Here is a 23,950-nt window from a genome sequence, read left to right on the forward strand (position 1 = left end):
ATGTGTAACTGAGCGTATTTCTACATGTAGGGATGACCGCGTGTTCATCTTTGAGGATCTGCATGAATGTGTCCTTTGTGCGAGATTTCTCTTCTCATTCGTGTTAAATCTCTCTCACCAGCTAAATGTTTGTTCCCCATCTCTGTGCCTCCTCTATTCATTCTCTCCCCAAATGAGCTTCTAAGCACCAGCCTCCCTCTGCCATCAGATCGGCTGCTTTCACTTCACAGTTCACTTCTCGCCCCATACTTGCTTTCTTTCCCTTTCTACCTCGAGCTTCCTCTGCCTGCTTTTGTCACAGTCTCATTGCTTGCTGACTTGGAGGCTAGGGCTGGTCTGCACTTAGCCTCTCCTTCCTAATTTCTAGCCCTAGTGAGCAGCCCTGTCTTAGCCCTGGCTGACCTCCACAGGGAATCATCGTGTTCCTGCCACCTTCCTGACCCCTATGCTCAGCCTGGAATTGTTGTAGGAGATAGCAAGGGCATTCAGAAGAGTCAGTTGGTTACCAGTGCCTTGGTGTTTACTCTTTTATGTCTTAGTTCCTGAGTTTGGGGTGGGGTTTGATAGGGAAGGGGTGGTATAGCTAGAAAGCGAACTAAGAACTTCTCCATCTGCTTTACTTTTTCTTTTGTTGATAAACTGTCACCTTTTCTACTCCAAACTGACCAAGAAGTTGTATTTGCCGTTTGTGGCTACTTAAGTCCTACTGCCCAGCCAAGGGCCCCTACAACATCTCAGCCCAATGAGTTGGTGAAAAAGGGGGGGGGAGAGAGAGAGAGAGAGGTCACTGTCATTTTTGTATCACAATTGCCCTTCTTTTTAGCAAGTGGGTGAACTCACAGTGGTTTTCTGTGAATAAACCATGGATCACATGAAAGATCATTTTTCTTAAAGAAAAAAAATTCCCTAAACCCAGAAGGGACCAGCAAATACTTAACAGATGATTATAGATTTCCTGTGAGTGCATATGGCTCAGGGAGACCTGATTCTGTAAAGCAAATGTTACTGTCCTCCTCAAATTTATGTGTCGAATTCTAATTCCATGTGATGGTATTTGGAGGTGGGACCTTGGAAGGTGATTAAGTTCATGAAGGCAGGGACCTCATGAATGGAATTGGTGCCCTTATCAAAGGGACTGCAGAGAGCTCCCTCATCCCTTCTGTCATGTAAGGACACCGTAAAAGATGGCTGTCTATGAACCAGAAGCCAGCCCTCTGCAGACATGGAATCTCCTGACCATTTGACTTTGGATTTTACCATCTCCAGAACTGTGAGAAATCAATTTCCTATGCCACCTAGTCTATGGCATTCTGTTTTGACACCCAGATTAGCTAAAGTACCATGTCAACTTGCACACATAATTCTCGGAAACTGTGATGCCAAATCCTTGATGGCAAAAGGTGATTGATCTGCTGGAGATGAGCCTACATCATCCCTCTTTCCACAATAAACCAGAGAGTCAAAACAGGCAAGAGTAGGTCAAGGTCTTTTTTTTTTTTTTTTTTTGAGACTGTCCCTTGCTCTGTCTCCCAGGCCTGAGTGCAGTGGCACGATCTCGGCTCACTGCACGCTCTGCCTCCCGGATTCATGCCATTCTCCTGCCTCAGCCTCCCGAGTAGCTGCGACTACAGGCACCTGCCACCACGTCAGCTAGTTTTTTTTTTTTTTGTATTTTTAGTAGAGATGGGGTTTCACCATGTTAGCCAGGATGGTCTCGATCTGTGACGTTGTGATCCACCCGCCTCCGCCTCCCAAAGTGCTGGGATTACAGGTGCCCGGCCGGTCAAGGTCTTCTAAAAGCCAAACCTGAAAGATTTCCAGTAGCAGTTGACTCGATGGTAATTCAATCACACAAACAACCACAACAAAAGACACAACTATCAGAGATTTTCAGGATCACCTCAAAAACACCATCTAACATTAGGGAGTTCAAAAAGGCGCGAAGTTTCATAAATCAAACTTTATTGAAATGTAGTTTCATCAACTTGTAATTCTAACAGTAATAATAAATGCTAGGGCAGGTGGTGGCACGGAGATCCTGGGGCACAAGGGCTGTCTTTAAAAGCTTTGTTTGCTGTACCCTTTGGAGCCTCCTGGTCCCCTCACCCCCTGCCGGCCTTTTAAGAGCCCATCCTGGGCAGCACTTCAGGGGCAAACAGCCTGGATGCCCAGTTGCAGACAGACATCCATGCCTGAAGGAGGAGGCCGCCTCTGAGTGCAGGAGGAGCTGCTGGAATTCTTCCTCCCAGCCTTCTCTTCATGCTCTCCAGCACCTCCTGCACACAGATAGACCCCACCAGCAGCAGTAGAAGAAACAGGCCCTGCAGCAGCAGGACTGCAGCTCTAATGAATGACACAAGCCTCTCTCCAGCGAGGTAGAGGAGCCCAGGCTCTCTACCTCCATGGTTGCCAAGGTGCCCAGGACTAGGGGCAGCATGGGAGCTGCTGGCTGGGGCCGTGCTGGTCACCCCCTCTCTGTCGCCTCCTCTCTTGCCACATGTTCAACTTCAGGACTAAGGCTAGTGGCTACAGTAGGTGCCGTGATTTCAGGCAGCTCCTCGTTGGACTGGTCCTTGGCCGGAGCTCCCTCCAGCTCCAGCACTGTCTCTGGAGGGGGCTCTTCCCATGCTGGCTCTGGCTCAACAGCTAGTGCTGGAAGTGCTCCTATTTCTGCACATGGAGTAAGAGCTGAAAAAGGAGAAAGGGTCACCAGCGTCAGTCACTTTCCACTGGAATTTCCAAACACAGAAACCACCTCCTGAATTTTTAGAGGCTCACTGTCCCCGGACTGAGCAGTGGCCGGATCTCAGCACTGCAAGCTCCGCCTCCCACATCTCCTGCCTCAGAGTAGCTGGGACTACAGACCCCGCCACCCCTCGCAGTATTTAGTAGAGACGTTCACAGCGCTCTCGATCTCTGACCTCGTGATCCGCCGTCTCGAATGCTGGATTACAGGCTTGAGCCGCGCCACACAGATCCTGAATTTAAAGGCCAGCCTCTAACATCGACGCATCTTCCAGACTGCAGGCTCACCTGTCCTGCACCTCCATGGGCTCCCAATCTCCTCTGGACAGGGACAATGTGCAGATGCAGCCCCGAAGGGATCTCTGGTGTGGCCTGGCCTGGGCTGCCCTGTGGTACCTGGGTGCACCTTCTTACAAAGGGCCACAGGCGTCTGGGGTGAGGGATGAGCCTTCTTCGGCATCGTCGGAAAAGGCTCTCACTCCCTCCATTCCTGAAGCAGCAGCCTCTGGAAGTGGGGAAGCAACACGAGAACATCTTGCTCTCTCGAGCGTCTCCCACCAAGTGAGCTGGTTACGGGGCTGACCCTAGGATCTGGGCGCCTGGTTACCAGAGTTCTAAGTTCTGTTTGGATGTGTCATCAAGGAAGTGAGGTCGCTTCTTTAAGGTTCTGTCCCCTCGGCCCCTTCCTTCCATGAGACCTACTCAGGACTCCACTGGGCTGCTGACTACTCACCCTCCCCCCAGGACAACTCCTTACCTAGACACCATTATGTCCACCCAGGGCCTGCTTGGACACCTGTGCCTGATGTTCACTGGGGGCCGGATGTCCTCCTCAGGCCTGATGTCCACCTAGGGCCTGATGTTGCCTTGGGCCTATGTCCCTCTTGGGACATTGTGTTCTCCTGGTGACTGTATCCAGCTGGGGCCTGATGGCCTACTGGGTCATGTTGTTCACCTAAGGCCTTGTGTCCACCTGGAGTCTGGTGATCACCTGGGGACTGGGTGTGCACCTTGGGTCTGATGCCCACCTAGAGCCTACGTATCTACCTAAGGCGTGGTGTCTGCCTGCGGCCAAATGTCCACCTAAGTGTGGTGTTCAACATGGGCCTGCTGTCCAGCTAGGACCTTGTTGTTCATCTGGGGCCTGGTTGTCAACTTGGGGCCTGGTGTACACCTTAAGTCCAGAGTCCACCTGGGGCCTGATGTCTGCCTGCAGGACTGACGTCCTCCTGAGTGAGGTGGAGCTTCTCTGGAGTTCAAGAGGTCAAGGCTACAGTGAGCTGTGATGCGCCACTGCCCTCCAGTCTGGGTGACAGTGAGACCCTGTCTCAAACAAACAAAAAACCACACAAATTATATAGCTATACAAAAATATTTTCTTTCTTTCTCTCTTTGTTTTTTGAGATGGAGTCTCGCTCTGTCCCCCAGGCTGGAGTGCATTGGCGTGATCTCGGCTTACTGCAAGCTCTACCTCCCAGGTTCACGCCATTCTCCTGCCACGCCACCAAGCCTGGATACTTTTTTTTTGTATTTTTAGTAGAGATGGGATTTCACCATGTTAGCCAGGATGGTCTCGATCTCCTGACCTTGTGATCCACCCGCCTCAGCCTCCCAGAGTGTTGGGAGTGCAGGCATGAGTCACTGTGCCCGGCCCCGGCTAATTTCTTGTATTTCTAGTACAGATGGGGTATCACCGTGTTAGCCAGGATGGTCTCAATCTGCTGACCTTGTGATCCACTCGCCTCGGCCTCCCAAAGTGCTGGGATTACAGGTGTGAGCCACCACATCTGACCTAAAAATTAACTGAAGATTTAAATGGAAGACCTCAAAATATAAAAACCCTAGAATAAAACCTAGGAAATACCATTCTTGACATTGGCCTTGCCAAATAATTTTTGGCTAAGTCCCCAAAAGCAACTGCAATAAAACCAAAAATTGACAAGTGGGATCTAATTAAACTAAAGAGCTTCTGCACAGCAAAAGAAACTATCAGTGGAGTCAAAAGACAACTTTCAGAATGAGAGAAAATATTTGCAAACTGTGTATTTAATATCCAGAATTGATAAAGAAAACTTAAATCAACAAGCAAAAAAAAACCCATTAACAAATAGGTAAAGAGCATGAAGAGGCACTTCTCAAAAGAGGACATACAAGTGGCCAACAAACAGAAACAATTCTGATCATCACTAACCATTAGAGAAATGCAAATCTAAACTTCATTGAGATACTATACCATCTCATACCAGTCAGAACGGCTACTGTTAAAAAGTCAAAAAATAACAGCTGCTGGCGACGCTGTGGAGCAAAGGGAATACTTACACACTATTGGGAATGTAAATTAGTTCAGCCACTGTGGGAAGCAGTTTCGAGATTTCTCAAAGAACCTCAAACAGAGTTACCATTCAACCTAGCAATCTTATTACTCGGTACGTATTCAAAGGAAAATTCTACCAAAAAGAGACATGCATTTGTATATTCATCACATTATTCACAATAGCAAAAATATGGAATCAACCTAGAGGCCTATCGATGGTGGAATGGATAAAGGAAATATGGTAGATATACACCATGGAATACTACACAGCCATAAAAAAGAAGGAAACCATATCCTCTGCAACAGGATGGACACTGCTGGAGGCCATTATTCTTTTTTTTTTTTTTTTTGAGATAGAGTCTCGCTCTGTCACCCAGGCTGGAATGCAGCGGTGTGATTTCAGCTCACTGCAAGCTCCGCCTTCCAGTTTTACGCCATTCTCCTGCCTCAGCCTCCCGAGTAGCTGGGACTACAGGCGTCTGCCACCACGTCTGCCTAATTTTTTTGTATTTTTAAGTAGAGACGGGGTTTCACCAAGTTAGCCAGGATAATCTCCATCTCCAGACCTCATGATCTGCCCGCCTCGGCCTCCCAAAGTGCTGGGATTACAGATGTGAGCCACCGTGCCTGGTGGAGGCCATCATTCTAAGTGACCAATGCAGGAACAGAAAACCTTACCATGCTTTCTCATAAATGGGAGCTTAATAGTGAGTACATAGAGACACAAAGATAGGAACAATAAACACCGGGAACTCCAAAAGGGGTTAGGAAGGGCGGGGGGACAGGGCCTGAAAAGCTAACCATTAGGTACTATGCTCACTACCTGGGTGATGGGATCAACTGTACCCCAAACCTGAGCATCACACAATATACCACTGTAACAAACCTACACGTGTACCCCTTGAGTCTAAAAGTTGTGTGTAGGGGGACGGGGGAGGAGAGAGGCAGAGAGAGAGGGAAAGACATAACCTACCATGGTGTACTTCGGTGAGGTAAAAGGAAAGTTATTTTAAGTAAAATGCACATGGCTACTGGTTTTTCAAAAAGACTATGAACCATCTGACTTTCACCAGTCTGTTTTTTTTTTTTTTTTTCTTATTTTTTTGGCTTCCTAATTCTGAGAGAGCAAGCCTATGACAATCAGGTCTAGACACACAATATTTTGTGAAGAGTGTAAAGCAGACACATATTTATATTTGTAATTTTATAGATTTAACGATGAATGAATATAACTCTTCAGGCAAAATGAGTTTTGGGTTTCCTCAAATGTAAAATGTTTTGCAAACTAATGCAGGATGTTCATAAAAACAAACCAAAAAAATCACTCCAACAGGAAATACTATCCTTGTGATCATGACTGGAAACTTCCTGTCTCTTCCCTGCAACCTCATTATGACAAGGTTACATCATAGAAGGCCACTCCTTCTGAAAATGTTAATTGCCTTTTCATATCCACTCTAGCAGCTTTCTCGGTCCATTTCTGTCAGGTGGGGGGCAGCACAGGTGGCATCAGGGGTGTCATTCTTGAATGATGGCTCTTTTTAGCTGCTATCTTCAATTTCCCATTACCATTCCTATTTCCTTTACGCTAAACCTCCTGCAAGCAACCGCCTCCCTCTGGCTTCTCATTCTTTCCCATGTCCTCAGCAGCGTGGTTGATGGGGTGGGGGAGGCTGTAACCGAGGGGCTTCCTTCATGGCATGGTCCAGTCTCGGAACGGGGTGCGGGCAGAGTGGGCAGGGTAGCAGGAAGAACAAACAGGGCTCTCAGGCCAGTTTACGCTTTGGGAGCCTCTATTATTGGTCAGTAGCGTGACAGGTTTTTCTTTAGTTTTTTGGAGACAGGGTCTCCCTCCATCACCCAGACCGGAGTACACTGGTGCTGTCACGGCTCACTGCAGCCTCAAACTCCTGGGCTCAAGCAATCCTCCCACCTCAGCCTCCCAGAGTGCTGGGATTCTTTTTCTTTTTTAGCATAAACTGAAAAGAAGGTTAAGGCAAAGATACAAGATGTATACACTCTGGGTAGACTCTGGTTTTAAGACATCTGACTGCTGATGTGACAGAAACTCCCAGCCCTGCTAATTCACTATCTGGGCTAGGTCTTGGCTGAGGCTCGGTTTTCATTTTATTCTTTTGTTTGTTTGTTTGTTTTAAGACGGAGTCTCACATAGCCGCCCAAGCTGGAGTGCAGAGGTGTGATCTCCGCTCACTGCAACCTTCGCCCCCGGGGTTCAAGCGATTTTCCTGCCTCAGTTTCCTGAGTAGCTGGGATTACAGGCACGCACCACCACGCCCAGCTAATTTTTGTATTTTTAGTAGAGACAGGGGTTTCACCATGTTGGTCTCAATCTCTTGACCTCCAAAAGTATAAACTTTGAGAGGCTCTCACAGTTTATACGTTGGGAGGCTCCCTAAGTATAAACTTACCTCAGATCCCTGTTGGCTCCACTTTTTCTTCTCCTCCCTTCCTCCCTCCCTTCCTTCCTTTTTCCTTCATCCCTCCCTTCCTTCCTTCCTTTTTCCTTCCTTCCTTCCTTCCTTCCTTCCTTTTATTTCCCCACCCATCTCTCTTTCCAATTTTTTTTTTTTTGAGACAGGGTCTTGTTCTGTTGCCCAGGCTGGAGTGCAGTGACATGATCGCAGCTCACTGTAGCCTCAACCTCCCAGGCTCAGATGATCCTCCCACCTCAGCCTCCAGAGTAGCTAGGGGTACAGATGTGAGCTATTGTGCCCACCCATTTTCTAGCTTTTCATTAAGGTAATTGACAAAACTGCTTGATTATAAAATTGTGCTTATTATAAAATTTGTGCTGCTTTAAGCCACTAAATTTGTAGAAATTTGTTACAACAGCAGTAAGAAACTAACACAATAGACAAAAGGTTTCAATAAACACTTGAGCAAACAAGATGTGCAGGCAGAAAACAGGACACGAAGAGATGCTCAATCTTATTAGTCATTAGGAAAATGCAAATTGAAACCAAAATGAGACACTATGACACTACATTGAGTAGAATGAATAAAATTAAAATGACTGATCACACCAACAGTTGGCAAAAATAAGGAGGAATTGGAACTCTCATACAACTGGTGTGAAGGCACATGGTACAATCCCTTTTAAAGATAGTTTGGCAGTTCCTTAAAAAGCTAAACATGTGACCATCTTGGCTAACACTGGGAAACCCCGTCTCTACTAAAAATACAAAAAATTAGCTGGGTGTGGTGGCATGCATCTGTAATCCCAGTTACTCAGGAGGCTGAGGCAGGAGAATTGCTTGAACCCAGGAGGCAGAGGTTGCAGTGAGCTGAGATCTCACCACTGCACTCCAGCTGGCTGACAGCGCAGAACTCTGTCTCAAAAAACAAAACAAAACAAAAAAGCACGCATATGATCCAACTATTCCACTCCTAGTATTTACCCAAGAGTAAAGAAAGTTTATATCTAGCTGGGTACGGTGGCTCATGACTGTAATCCCAGTACTTTGGGAGGCCGAGGCAGGCAGATCACGAGGTCAGGAGATTGAGACCATCCTGACTAACACGGTGAAACCTCGTCTCTACTAAAAATACAAAAAAAATTATCTGGGCATGGTGGTGGGCACCTGTAGTCCCAGCTACTCAGGAGGGTGAGAGGAGAATGGCGTGAACCCAGGAGGCGGAGCTGGCAGTGAGCTGTGATCGCACCACTGCACTCCAGCCTGGGTGACAGAGCAAGACTTCATCTCAAAAAAAAAAAAAAAAAAAGGTTTATATCCAAAGACATGCATATAAATTTCCATAACAGCTTTATTGGTAATAGCCAAAACCCAGAAACAACATAAATCCAACAGGTAAAGTTGGATAAACAAATTAGGATATAGCCAAAACAACTGAATATAATAATGATTATTACTATAGTTATGTATTTTTATTTCAATAGCTTTTGAGGTACAAGTGGTTTTTGGTTACGTGGATGAGTTGAATAGCGGTGGAGTCTGAGATTTTAGTGCAACTGTCACCCAAGGATTGTGCATTGCACCCAATATGTAGTTTTTCATCTTTCACTCTCCTCCCACCCTCCCCCATCTGAGTCTCCAATGTCCATTACACCACTCTGTATGCCTTTGCACACCCCTAGCCTACTTTCCACTTATAAGATAGAATATATGGTATTTAGTTTTCCACTTCTGAGCTACTTCACTTAGACAATGGCCTTCAGTTCCAGCCAAGTTGCTGCAAAAAAAAATTATTTCATCCTGGGCATGGTGGCTCACACCTGTAATCCCAGCACTTTAGGAGGCTGAGATGGGTGCATCACCTGAGGTCAGGAGTTTGAGACCAGCCTGATCAATACAGTGAAACCCTGTCTCTACTAAAAATACAAAAATTAGCTGGGCGTGGTGGCGTGCGCCTGTAGTCCCAGCTACTCGGGAGGCCAAGATAGAAGAATTGCTTCAACCCAGGTGGCGGAGGTTGCAGTGACCAGAGATTGCGTCCCTGCACTCCAGCCTGGGTGACAGAGCAAGACTCCGTATCAAAACAAAAACAAACAAAAAACAAAAAAACTCCCTATTATTTCATTCTTTTTTATGGCTGAGTAGTATTCCATGGTGTGTATATACCATATTTTCTTCATTGAAGATGACGATGGACATTGATTTATTGAAAATCAATTGATGGGCACTTAGATTGGTTCCTTATCTTTGCAATTGTGAATTGTGCTGTGATAAACATATGCATGCAGGTTTCTTTCTGATATAACAACTTACTTTCCTTTGGGCAGATAACCAGTAGTGGGACTGCTGGATTGAATGGTAGATCTACCTTTAGTTCTTTAAGAAATCTCCATACTGTTTTCCAAAGAGGAATATTATTTAGCAATGAAAGCAATGAACTACTGATACATGCTACTACAACACAGCTGAATCTCAAAATATGCTGAATGAAAGCAGACAAAAGGGCATGTGTGGTTGTTCATGCCTATAATCCAGGACTTTAGGAGGCCGAGGCAGACAGATCGTTTGAGGTTAGGAGCTCAAGATCAGCCTGACCGACATGGTGAAACCCCATCTCTACTACAAATACAAAAAATTAGCCGGGTGTGGTGGTGCACACCTGTAATCCCGGCTACTCAGGAGGCTGAGGCAGAAGAATCGCTTGAATGCAGGAGGCGGAGGTTGTAGTGAGCCCAGATTGCACCACCGCACTCCAGCCTGGGCAACAGAGCAAGACTGAATCTCAAGAAAAAAAAAAAAAAGAGGCCGAGCACGATGCCTCACGCCTGTAATCCCAGGACTTTGGGAGGCTGAGGTGGGTGGATCACGTGTGATCAGGAGTTCGAGACCAGCCTGGCCAACATGGGGAAACCGTCTTCACTAAACATACAAAAATTAGCTGAGTGGTGTGCAAGCCTATAGCCCCAGTTACTTGGGGGGCTGAGGCAGGAGAATCGCCTGAACCCGGGAGGCGGAGGTTGCAGTGGGCTGAGATCATGCCACTACACAACAGACTGGGTGACAGAGTGAGACTCCGTCTCAGAAAAAAAAAAAAAAGCCACAGACAAAAAAGAGGACATATGGTATGATTCCCTTGGTATAAAATTACAAAAAATATAACTAATATAGAGTGACAGAGTGCAGATAGTAGCTGCCTGGGAATGGGGTGTGGGGGAAAGAGCAGAGGGAGGAATTACAAAGGAGCATGAGGAAACTTGGGGATGATGTATATGCTCATTATCTTACTGGTGCTTACTGTTTCGTGGGTGATATAAATGTCAGAACTTATCAAACTGTACATTGTAAATATGCAGTTTATTATATATCAACTATACCCCAGTAAAGCTTTTTTTTTTTTTTTTTTTTTTGAGACAGAGTCTCGCTCTGTCGCCCAAGCTGGAGTGCAGTGGCCGGATCTCAGCTCACTGCAAGCTCCGCCTCCTGGGTTCATGCCATTCTCCTGCCTCAGCCTCCCGAGTAGCTGGGACTACAGGCGCCCGCCACCTTGCCCGGCTAGTTTTTTGTACTTTTTAGTAGAGACGGGGTTTCACTATGTTAGCCAGGATGGTCTCGATCTCCTGACCTTGTGATCCGCCCGTCTCGGCCTCCCAAAGTGCTGGGATTACAGGCTTGAGCCACCGCGCCCGGCCGCTTTTTTTAATTTAAAAAATAAATGGGCAAAAGGTGTGACAGACATTCACCAAAGAAATACAGATGGCAAGGCCTGGCATGGTGGTTCATGCCTGTAATCCCAGCACTTTGGGAGGCCGAGGCGGGCAGATCACGAGTTCAGGAGTTCAAGACCAGCCTGGCCAACATGGTGAAACCCCGTCTCTATTAAAAATACAAAAATTAGCCAGGTGTGGTGGTGGGCGCCTGTAATCCCAGCTACTCAGGAGGCTGAGGCTCGAGGATTGCTTGAACCTGGGAGGCAGAGGTTACAGAGCTGAAATCATGCCATTGCACTCCAGCCTGGGCGACAGAGGGAGACTCCACCTCAAAGAAAAAAAAAAAAAAGGGGCCGGGCGCGGTGGCTCAAGCCTGTAATCCCAGCACTTTGGGAGGCCGAGACGGGTGGATCGCGAGGTCAGGAGATCGAGACCAACCTAGCTAACACGGCGAAACCCCGTCTCTACTAAAAAATACAAAAAACTAGCCGGGCGAGTTGGCGGGCGCCTGTAGTCCCAGCTACTTGGGAGGCTGAGGCAGGAGAATGGCGTAAACCCGGGAGGCGGAGCTTGCAGTGAGCTGAGATCCGGCCACTGCACTCCAGCCTGGGCAACAGAGGGAGACTCCATCTCAAAGAAAAAAAAAAAAAATAGGTAAAGGTACATTTTATGTCGATTTTATACCTTCCTCCCTAAAAAAATGTTAAGAGTCAAGATCTCACTCTGTCTCCCAGGCTGGGGTGCAGTGGGGCGATCAAAGCTCACTGGCTCAAGCGATCAGCCTGTTCACCCTCCCGCGTAGCTGCGACTACAGATGGTGCCACCACGCCCCGCTCATTTTTTATTTTTTATTTTTTTCCCATTGGTAGAGACGGGATTCCACTATACTGCCTAGGCTGGTCTCGAACTCACAGAGTGAGACTCTGTTTCAAAAAAAAAAAAGGCCGGGCGCGGTGGCTCAAGCCTGTAATCCCAGCACTTTGGGAGGCCGAGACGGGCGGATCACGAGGTCAGGAGTTTGAGACCATCCTGGCTAACACGGTGAAACCCCGTCTCTACTGAAAAATACAAAAAGCTAGCTGGGCGAGGTGGCGGGCGCCTGTAGTCCCAGCTACTTGGGAGGCTGAGGCAGGAGAATGGCGTAAACCCAGGAGGCGGAGCTTGCAGTGAGCTGAGATCCGGCCACTGCACTCCAGCCCGGGCGACAGAGCAAGACTCCGTCTCAAAAAAAAAAAAAAAAAAAAAGGAAAACGCTAATTTAAGATTTTATTTTACAGCTGGGCGTCGTGGCTCATGCCTGTAATCCCAGCACTTTGGGAAGCTGAGGCAAATCGCCTGAGGTCCGGAGTTCAAGACCAACCTGGCCAATATGGCGAAACCCTGTCTGTACTAAAAATATAAAAATCAGCCGGGTGTGGTGGCAGGCTCCCCTAATCCCAGCTACTCGGGAGCCTGAAGCAGGAGAATCATTTGAACCCAGGTTGGTGGAGGTTGAAGTGAGCCAAGATTGAGCTACAGCACTCCAGCCTGGGAGCAAGACTCCGGTCTCAAAAAAAAAAAAAAAAGAAAAAGAAAGATTTTGTTTTACTAAAGAAACATAAAAGAAGCATAGCACCCAAGATTAATTAGGAGAATACTAAATTGCTTTCCTTTGTAACAGGCATGTGCAACCACGCCCAGGGAATTTTATATTTTTATTAGAGACAGGGTTTCTCCATGTTGGTCAGGCTGGTCTCGAACACCTCGGTCTCCTAAAGTGCTGGGATTACAGGCGTGAACCACTGCGCCCTGTCGAGTCTATTCCAGCTCCTAGAAGGCACCCGAGGCTGGGCGTGGTGGGTCAGGCCTGTAATGCTAGCACTTTGGAAGGCCAATCCCTTGAGCTCACGAGCTTGAGACTAGCCTGGGCAATATGGGAAGACCCTGTCTCTTTTTTTTTTTTTTTTTTTTTTTTTTTTTTTTGAGACGGAGTCTGGCTCTGTCGCCCGGACTGGAGTGCAGTGGTCAGTTCTCAGCTCACTGCAAGCTCCACCTCCCAGGTTTATGCCATTCTCCTGCCTCAGCCTCCGAGTAGCTGGGACTACAGGCGCCGCTACCTCGCCTGGCTAGTTTTTGTATTTTTTAGTAGAGACGGGGTTTCACCGTGTTAGCCAGGATGGTCTCGATCTCCTGACCTCGTGATCCGCCCGTCTCGGCCTCCCAAAGTGCTGGGATTACAGGCTTGAGCCACCACGCCCGCTTTTTTTTTTTTTTTTTTTTTTTTTTTTTTTTGGAAGACCCTGTCTCTAAAAAAATAAAATAAGACCGAGCACAGCGGTTCACGCCGGCAATCCCAGCTCTTTTGGAGGCCGAGGCGGGCGGATCACCTGAGGTCAGCAGTTCGAGATCAGCCTCGTTAACAAGGTGACACCTCGTTTCTACAAAAAAAAAAAAAAAGCCTGACGTGGCGTGCGCCTTGGGAGGACTTAAGCAGGAGAATCGCTTGAGCCCGGGAGGCGGGCATTGCTATGTCACCAGGGCGACAGACAGAACAGACCCCGAGACCCCGTCTGGGGGTGGGGTGGCGGTCGGGAAACGACGTTGAAACAGGCAGCGGGAAGGCAAGAAAAGGGCGAGAAAATGACCGTACCACTCTCCACCAGAACTAAGACTGAAAACCACCCACACGAAACACACGATCCATCGCAGGTGAAATGATATCCTTGCGAGTATCAGAGAGGGTCACACACGGAAACATCAAAAAAAAAAAAAACCATCCTACTGTCTACTGCTACACCACCAAGGAAGAAAACCACTCAGACCGTGTTCTCTCCGCTGACTCTACAAAACGGAAAGAACAACGACCAACCATGTTTCTTCATCGTAGGTTTATCGCCGCTCCACAAGTTCAAAGATACTTCTCTAGGTAACAAACTGTAACCCTGATTTCTGAAAGTATAGTCTTTACGGTTGAACTGCAGCCTCTGCCAGGTCTACATCTGCTGCTAACTTTCAACTGATGGCGAGATACTTTCGCTATTTCCGATGTTATTAGGAAACAAATAGGAAAATAGTTTGGCAACAACATATTTTCGAATATTATCACTTGACAAAGTTTAACGTTTTAGGCGGAAACGTCATTTTAAAAAATTGTTTTAAGAAGTTTAAAACAGGCTTGCTTAATTAGCATAATACTGAAGGACAGCCAATCACAACCTGAATTTTTAAAGCGGGAAGTGTTTGCTGCTGGTGTGCTGCGGCCGCCTGTAATCCAGTAATCCCAGCGTTTTGAAAGCCCACACTGAGGCCCAGTCGGGAAGATCCTTTGTTCTATGAGTTCGAGATCAGCCTAGGCAATCTAGCCTAGGGATCTCGTCTCTACCAAGGGAGAAAAGGAAAAAATAAATAAAAAATGAGCTGGGTGTGGTGGCACCGCCTATAGTCCCAGCTACTCCGGAGGCTGAAGCGAGATGATTGCTTGAGCTAGGGAAGCTGGCTGAGTCCGAAACTGCAGTGCACTTTGATAGACAAGAGTGAGATCTTGACTCTTAAAATCATTTTTTTAGGGGGGATGGTACAAAAGAGACATAAAATGTACTTTTTTTTTTTTGAGATGCAGTCTCGCTCTGTCGCTCAGGCTGCAGTTTGCAGTGGCGCGATCTCGGCTCACTGCAACCTCCACCTCCCAGGTTCAAGCAATTCTCCTGCCTCAGCCTCCCGAGTAGGTGGGACTACAGATGTGCACCGCCACGCCTAGCTAATTTTTGTATCTTTAATAGAGACAGGGCTTCACCATGTTAGCCAGGATGGTCTCTATCTGTTGACCTCGTGATCTGCCTGCCTTGGCCTCCCAAAGTGCTGGGATTACAGACTTGAGCCACCGTGCCCAGCAAAGTGTATCATTTTAACCATTTTTCACATATACAATTCAGTGGCATTAAGTACATTCATGTAACCAATGTCATGTAGCCATCACCATTATTTATCTCCAGAACTTTCTCGACATCCCAAACTGAAACTCTATCCATAAGACAAACTTCCCTTTCCTCCCTCTGCCCAGATCCTTTTAAGCACTATTCTACTTTCTGTCTCTACGAATTTGATTCTTGTAGGTATCTCTACAAGTGGAAAGATGCAATATTGTCCAAAGTGCAATGATTCATGACAGCTCACTGCAGCCTTGACCACCAGTGCTCAGATGATCCTCCCCTATCAGCCTCCTGAGTAGCTGGGAATACAGACCCATGCCATCACAACTGGCTAATTTTGTTTTTTTTTTGTTTTTTGTTTTTTTGCTTTGTAGGGAGAGGATTTCACCACATTGCCCAGGCTGGTCTTGACCTCTTGGGCTCAAGGGAACCACCCACCTAAGCCTCTCAAAGTTGTGGGACTACAGGCGTGAGCCACCACACTCAGCTGTTTTCTTTTTTTCTTTTTCTTTTTTTTGAGATGGAGTCTCACTCTGTCACCAGGCTAGAGTGCAGTGGCATGATCTTGGCTCACTGCAACCTCCGCCTCCACAGTTCAGGTGATTCTCCTGCCTCAGCCTGCCTGAGCTGGGACTACAGGTGCGTGCCACCACGCCCAGCTAATTTTTGTAGTTTTAATAGAGACGGGTTTTCACCATGTTGGCCAGGCTTGTCTCGAACTTCTGACCTCAGATGATCCGCCCACCTCAGCCTTCCAAAGTGCTGGGATTACAGGCGTGAGCCACTGCGCCCGACTCCAGCTGTTTTCTTAATTACATTTTTGAATTGTTCCATAATTGGACCTGGTGCGGTGGCTCAGGTCTATAATCCCAGCACGTTGGGAGGCTGAGGTGGGCAGATCACCTGAGGTCAGGAGTTTGAGACCAGCCTGGTCAATATGATGAAATCTCATCTCTACTAAAAATACAAAATATAAAAATTACCCGTGCTTGGTGGTGGGTGCCTGTAATCCCAGCTACCCGGGAGGCTGAGGCAGGAGAATCTGTACTCCAGCCTGGGCAACAAGAGCAAAACTCTTCAAAAAATAAATAAATAAATAAATAAATATATAATAAGAAAACCCTCAACTGGTTTTGGTGAGTTGATCTTGTGTTCTGATCAACTCTAGTGATCTTGTGTTCTGATCAACTCTAGTAAATTTTGTATGTGTGTTATTTGGGATTTTCTATATTTATAGAGATAATTTTATTTCTTCTTTCCCAGTTTGGTGCCTCTTATTGCTTTTTCTTACCTAAAGGCTTTGGCTACAACTTCTAGTAAGATGTCGACTAGCAGTGGTAAAAGTGAACCTCTGTGTCTTGTTCCTGATCTTAGGGGGAGTATCATGATAACTATGGGTTTTTTGCAAATACCTTTTATTTTACTTATTTATTTTTTTCTTTTGAGACAGAGTTTCGCTCTTGTTGCCCAGGCTGGAGTGCAATGGCACCATCTCGGCTCACCATAACCTCCACCTCCTGGGTTCAAGCGATTCTCCTGCCTCAACCTCCTGAGTAGCTGGGATTACAGGCATGTGCCACCACGCCCGGCTAACTTTGTATTTTTAGTAGATACATGGTTTCTCATGTTGGTCAGGCTGGTCTCAAACTCCTGACCTCAGGTGATCCACCCACCTCGGCCTTCCAAAGTACTGAGATTATAGGCACAAATCACCATGCCCAGCCTAATTTCTGTTCTTTTTCTTTCTTTCTTTCTTTTTTTTTTTTGAGATGGAGTTTCGCTTTTGTTGCCCAGGCTGGAGTGCAATGACACCATCTCGGCTCACCGCAACCTCCGCCTCCCGGGTTCAGGTGATTCTCCTACCTCGGCCTCCCAAGTAGCTTGGATTACAGGCATGTGCCATCATGTCCAGCTAGTTTTGTATTTTTAGTAGAGTCGGTGTTTCTCCATGTTGGTCAGGCGGGTCTCAAACTCCTGACCTCAGGTGATTCACCCGCCTTGGGCTCCCAAAGTGTTGGGATTACAGGCATGAGCCACCGCACCCGGCCTAATTTCTTTTCTTTTAAGCCACCTAGTTTGCGGGACTTTGTTACAGCAGCTCTAGAAAGTTAATGCAAGCACCTCCTATGTGCTAGACACTGCACCAAACACTGGAGACTTTAGTGGTAAAGAAGATGGCTAAGACTCTAGTCCTTAAGAGTGCTCAGGCTGGGCGCAGTGGCTAACGCCTGTAATCCCAGCACTCTGGGAGGCTGAGGCGGGTGGATCACGAGGTCAGGAGATCGAGACCATCCTCCCTAACACAGTGAAACCCCGTCCCTACTAAAAAAAATACAAAAAATTAGCCAGGTGTGGTGGCGGGCCCCTGTAGTCCCAGCTACTGGGGAGGCTGAGGCAGGAGAATGGCATGAACCCGGGAGGCGGAGCTTGCAGAGAGCCAAGATCGTGCCACTGCACTCCAGCCTGGGCGACAGAGCGAGACTCTGTCTAAAAAAAAAAGAAAAAGAAAAAAAAGAGTGCTCAGTCCAATGAGAGAGGCAGACTTGTCTTTCGCTGTCTTTGCTATGAAAAGAATTCTGCTTTTCCCAGACGCTGCCTGGACAGATCTTAGCTCAGGATTTAAGGCCCATCCTGACCACCCTTCCAGCCTCTCCACTTTCACATTCCTCTAACCACTGTTTGCAGTTAACGCTTCAGAAATGATGAACTCTTTCTGGTTCACCAAACAGGCAACGTTGTTCTGTGCCTCCTCTGACTCACAATGATCCAGTCACTTGTCTGTCTCCCCTCTAGATTGCAAGGATAGGTCTTATGGATTTTTATTTTATTTTTTTGAGATGGAATCTTGTTGTCACCCTGGCTGGAGTGCAGTGGTGTGATCTCAACTCACTGCAACCTCTGCCTCGCAGGCTCAAGTGATTCTTGTGCCCCAGCCTCCTGAGTAGCTGGGATTACAGGCGCACACCACCATGCCCAGCTAATTTTTTGTATTTTTAGTAGAGATGGGGTTTCACCATCTTGGCTAGGCTGGTTTTGAACTCTTGACCTCAAGTGATCTGCCCACCTCAGTCTCCCAAAGTGCTGGGATTACAGACGTCAGCCACCGCTCCCAGCCAGGTCTTATGGATTTTTAAAATCACTCATATTGCTTACCAAACTGCCTGGCACAAAGTGTTCAAAGGCTGTTGAAGAAAATGAGATTAAAACAAATCTAAAATGAGCACAAGAAATCTTTTTGAGGTCACGGTAATGTTCTAAAATTGGATAGTGGTGGTGGTTGCACAATAGTTTAAATTTACTAAACGTTATTAAAGTCTATGTATAAAAAGAGGTGAATTTTATACTACGTAAATCACACCTTAATAAAGCTGTTAAACAAAGTCAAGCCTAGGCCAGGCACAGTGGCTCATGCCTGTAATCTCAGCAGTTTGGGAGGCTGAGGCAGGTGAAATCCCCCTGGGCTGAAACGATCCTCTCACCTCTGCCTCCTGAGTAGCTGGGACCACAGGTAAGTGCCACCACACTCACCTACTTTTAAATTTTTTTGTAGAGATCCCTCTGTTGCCCAGGCTGGTCTTGAACCTCTTGGCTCAAGTAGTCCTCTAACCTCAGCTTCTCAAAGTGCTGGGATTATGGGCATCAGCCACCACGTCTGGCTGTGATACCCATATTTTTACTGTACCCTTTCCATTTTTAGTTATGTTTAGATACACAAATATTTAGCATTACATTACACTTGCCTGCAGTACTCAGGACAGCAACAAGCTGTGTTAGTTTGTAGCCTAGAAGCAATAGGCTATACCGTACAGCACAGGTCTGCAGTAGGTTACACCATTCAGGTTTGTGATGTTTGCACAATGAAGGAATTGCCTAACAGCACATATCTCAGAACACGACTGTATCTGAGGGTTCCACATCTGTGGATTCAACCAACTGAGGATGGAAAATATTTCGGAGAAAAAAAATAAAAAGAAACAATACAAGGCAGGGCATGGTAGCTCACATCTGTAATTCTAGCACTTTGGGAGACTGAGGCAGGAGGATCACTTGAGCCCAGGAGGTCCAGGCTGCAATGAGCCATAATCACGCCACTGCACACTCCAAGCTGGACAACAGAACAAGACCTTGTTTCAAAATAAAGATAAAAAGAAGGAAAAAAAGAAAATTCATAGAATTAACATTTAAGATTTGCTTTTCCATATACTGTTTGTAATATACACCAGTTTCCATGTACACCAATTTTTAAAATGTACAAAGAATGAAGAAGAGTTTTTCGCTTCTCCAGCTCCTCCCCGTGGTCACTCCGTGAACTACAATAGCTACCTAGGGCTGGCTCCAGACACCTGCTGCTAAGCGTGAGGCGAGGGAGCCAGGTTAATTAATGCCTTTGGCGAGAGGATAAATACAGCCAACCAGCCTAGCCCTTTCAGTACCAATCACTTTTGGGGACTTCAGAATACAGAATACAGTCCTCAGAATTAAGTTAGACCCGGATGTTCCTCGAAGTGGATTGGGAAGAGGTCACCAACCAAGTCACCTCGCTCTGATTATCATCTCTCACAACCGTCCCAAATCCCATCCTTCAAAGTCCAGCCACACCCAGATGCCTCTACCCATGCTGACTCCACCCTGGATGGGATATAGAGCCTGTGACTCAGAACAGGCCAATCACTGCTGACATTCCCTGGCTAAGTGACTGGTTCAAGGGTGGGCATGTGACTAAGCCTGTCCAATCACAGTGAGCCTTGGGATTTTTCCTGAGAATGCTGGGAAAAAGGCTGTCAAATGTCCTGGAAGGAGACAGCTCCAGAAGCTGTTGGCCACCATCTAATGATTTGTCTGTAAATGGACGCAACACAGAGGAAGAATCGCCAAGGATGGGGAGATAAAATAGGATCCTGGGCCGGGGGCGGTGGCTCACGCCTGTAATCCCAGCAGGCGGATCACGAGGTCGGGAGATCGAGACCATCCTGGCTAACACAGCGAAACCCCGTCTCTACTAAAAATACAAAAAATTAGCTGGGCGTGGTGGCGGGCGCCTCTAGTCCCAGCTACTTGGGAGGCTGAGACAGGAGAATGGCGGGAATCCGGGAGGCAGAGCTTGTAGTGAGCGGAGATTGTGCCACTACACTCCAACCTGCAAAACAGAGCGAGACTCTGCCTTAAAAAGAAAACAAAAAAGGAGCCTGGTCTCATCCTTTGATCTCTGGATCAATACTTGCCTGAACTGAATCCAGAACTATTTGGTTTTGTGAAAAAAAGTTCCCCTCCTCCTCTCCTCACTCCATCCTTCTTCCTCTCCTTCTTCTCCACTTCTTCCTCCTCCTCCTCCTTTCACCTTTCTCCTTTCTCTTTTCCTTTCCCCTTTTTGACTTAAGGCAGTTTGTGTTGATTCTTATTCTTATCCTGCAATTGAAGGAGGCCACCAGAGTGTCAGATGGCATGTGCTTCCAGAAGAATGAGCACTTGATTGGAAGGAGAGATGGATCAAGGCATTCCTACTGCATGGAACAGTAGGAATTTGTATTTTGATTTGAAGGCAGGTAGATTTTTTTTTTTTTTTTATAGACAGAATCTCGTTCTGTCACCCAGGCTGGAGTGCAGTGGGCCATCTCGGCTCACTGCAATCTCCACCTCCTGGGTTCAAGCAATTCTCTTGCCTCAGCCTCCCAAATAGCTGGGATTACAGGTGCCGGCTACCATGCCCAGCTCATTTCTGTATTTTTTTTTTTTTTTTTTTTAGTAGAGACGTAGTCTTGCCTTGTTGGCCAGGCTGGTCTGGAACTCCTGACCTCAGGTGATCCGTCCACCTCTGCCTCCCAAAGTGTTGGGATTACAGGCGTGAGCCACCACGCCTGGCCTGAACACAGGTAGATTTAAACAGGTGGAATGAACTGGCCAGTAAACCATATAGGAAATAAAAGCAAAAGATGGATTTCTCCATTTCAGATTTTTTCTTCAATTTCCTATAATGAAAAATTTCAAACACAAAGGTTGGAAGAATAGTTCAATAAACATTCACTTTCCCACCTCCTAGATTAAACGGTCATTAGCATTATTTACTTACCTTTTTGGTGAAACCACTTCAAAATAAGTTGCAGACATCATGACTGCAGGGAAAGCTTTCCTGGCTGGACTGCAAACACCTCCTCCACCTCAAGATCTGATTTGGGCTCTGAATTTAGATGGGACTCCTGCAGGATCTGTGGTGTGGTGTTAAACCAGCTCAAGAATGCCCCTTGGCCTACTGCTCTTGGCTTTCAGGGTTAGTGGTGGTATAACTAGTAGTTATGGAGTGTAGTTCTACTGAAGAATGAGAGCCAGCCACTTACCTTTACAGAGTTGCTTGGAAGCAGGGGATTTAAGCTGAGTGACCCCAGACCCACTGGCTTCCCGTTGCTGATATTACCAACTAGAGCGTGCTCCATAGGCAGTGATTAAGGATGTCTAAAGCTGTGTTTTGAGGGTCCAAGTTTTTTTTGTTTTTTGTTTTTTGAGACAGGGTCTCCCTCTGTCGCCCAGGCTGGAGTGCAGTGTCGTGATCTCGACTCACTGCAACTTTCGTGTCCTGGGTTCAAGCAATTCTCCTGCCTCAGCCTCCCAAGTAGCTGGGATTACAGGCACACACCACTATGCCCGGCTAAATTTTTGTTTTGTTTTCTTTTTTTTGGGATGGAGTCTCACTGTGTCGCCCAGGCTGGCATGTAGTGGCATGATCTCAGCTCACTGCAACCTCTGCCTCCCAGGTTCAAGTGATTCTCCTGCCTTGGCCTCCCAAGTAGCTGGGATTACAGGTGTGCGCCACCACACCTGGCTAATTTTTGTATTTTTAGTAGACACATGGTTTTGCCATGTTGGCCAGGCTGGTCTTGAACTCCTGACCTGCCTGCCGTGGCCTCCCAAAGTGCTGGGATCAGGAGATCTGCCCGCCTTGGCCTCCCAAAGTGCTGGGATTACGGGCATGAGCCACTCTGCCTGGTCAAAAATTATTATTTTTTTATTTTTTAATTTTTATTTACTTATTTTTTAATTATTATTATACTTTAAGTTCTAGGGTACATGTGCATAACGTGCAGGTTTGTTACATATGTATACTTGTGCCATGTTGGTGTGCTGCACCCATCAACTCATCAGCACCCATCAACTCGTCATTTACATCAGGTATAACTCCCAATGCAATCCCTCCCCGCTTCCCCTTCCCCATGATAGGCCCTGGTGTGTGATGTTCCCCTTCCTGAGTCCAAGTGATCTCATTGTTCAGTTCCCACCTATAAGTGAGAACATGCGGTGTTTGGTTTTCTGTTCTTGTGATAGTTTGCTAGGAATGATGGTTTCCAGCTGCATCCATGTCCCTACAAAGGACACAAACTCATCCTTTTTCATGGCTGCATAGTATTCCATGGTGTATATGTGCCACATTTTCTTAATCCAGTCTGTCACTGATGGACATTTGGGTTGATTCCAAGTCTACTTGCAATCTACTCATCTGACAAAGGGCTATATCCAGAACCTACAAAGAACTCAAACAAATTTACAAGAAAAAAAACAAAACAACCCCATCAAAAGTGGGCAAAGGATATGAACAGAATTTCTCAAAAGAAGACATTCATACGCCAACAGACACATGAAAAAATGCTCATCATCACTGGCCACCAGAGAAATGCAAATCAAAACTACAATGAGATACCATCTCACACCAGTTAGAATGGCAATCATTAAAAAGTCAGGAAACAATAGGTGCTGGAGAGGATGTGGAGAAATAGGAACATTTATACTGTTGGTGGGATTGTAAACTAGTTCAACCATTATGGAAAACAGTAGCGATTCCTCAAGGATCTAGAACTAGATGTACCATATGACCCAGCCATCCCATTACTGGGTATATACCCAAAGGATCATAAATCATGCTGCTATAAAGACACATGCACACGTTATGTTTATTGAGGCACTATTCACAATAGCAAAAATTATTTTTTAAAAAATAAACGGCGGGTGCAGTGGCTCAAGCCTGTAATCCCACCACTTTGGGAGGCCGAGATGGGCGGATCACGAGGTCAGGAGATTGAGACCATACTGGCTAACACGGTGAAACCCCATCTCTACTAAAAAAAATACAAAAAAAAAAAAAAACTAGCTGGGCGTGGTGGCGGGCGCCTGTAGTCCCAGCTACTCGGGAGGCTGAGGCAGGAGAATGGTATAAACCCAGGAGGCGGAGCTAGCAGTAAGCTGAGATCCGGCCACAGCACTCCAGCCTGGGCGACAGAGCGAGACTCCGTCTCAAAAAAAAAAAAAATTAAAAAAAATAAATAAACTAATTGTGTGCATTGTAGGATGTTTAGCAAAAAATACATAAAAATAAATAATTAGACAAACTAATCAACCAGGTGTGATGTCTCATGCCCGTAATCCCAGAACTTTGGGTTTTTTCTTTCTTTCACTTTTTTGGGGGAGCCCTACCTCCTGCAAATCCCAGCACTTTGGGGAGGAGTTCAAAACTAGCCTGGGCAACAAAGTGAGAGCCTCTCTCTACTATTAAAAAAAAAATTGGCCAGGCGCAGTGGTTCACGCCTGTAATCCCAGCACTTTGGGAGGCCGAGGCGGACGGATCACGAGGTCAGGAGATCGAGACCATCCTGGCGAACACGGTGAAACCCCGTCTCTACTGAAAATAAAAAAAAAAAATTAGCCAGGCGTGTTGCCGGGCGCCTTAGTCCCAACTACATGGGAGGCTGAGGCAGGAGAATGGCGTGAACCCGGGAGGCAGAGCTTGCAGTGAACTGAGATCGTGCGACTGCACTCCAGCCTGGGCGACAGAGCAAGACTCTGTCTCAAAAAAAAAAA

At 46.7% G+C, this 23,950-nt stretch overlaps 1 protein-coding gene and 1 pseudogene across 1 annotated transcript; both read right to left on the bottom strand.

Moving 5' to 3' along the window:
* Positions 1-1,945: 1,945 nt before the first annotated feature.
* On the bottom strand, positions 1,946-3,495 carry LOC117067572 (CMT1A duplicated region transcript 15 protein-like). The gene is made up of 3 exons (XM_033184293.1): positions 3,142-3,495; positions 2,540-2,688; positions 1,946-2,276 (listed from the first exon to the last, which is right to left on the bottom strand). Exons 1-3 carry the CDS (start codon positions 3,203-3,205, stop codon positions 2,121-2,123), a joined length of 369 nt encoding a protein of 122 aa, XP_033040184.1. The 5' UTR covers positions 3,206-3,495; the 3' UTR covers positions 1,946-2,120.
* Positions 3,496-13,991: 10,496 nt separating this feature from the next.
* Positions 13,992-14,145, bottom strand: LOC117068148 (annotated as a pseudogene).
* Between the last annotated feature and the right edge of the window lie 9,805 nt (positions 14,146-23,950).

This window comes from Trachypithecus francoisi, unplaced genomic scaffold, assembly GCF_009764315.1.
Source record: "Trachypithecus francoisi isolate TF-2019V2 unplaced genomic scaffold, Tfra_2.0 Lachesis_group20, whole genome shotgun sequence".
NCBI classification, from domain to species: Eukaryota; Metazoa; Chordata; class Mammalia; order Primates; family Cercopithecidae; genus Trachypithecus; species Trachypithecus francoisi.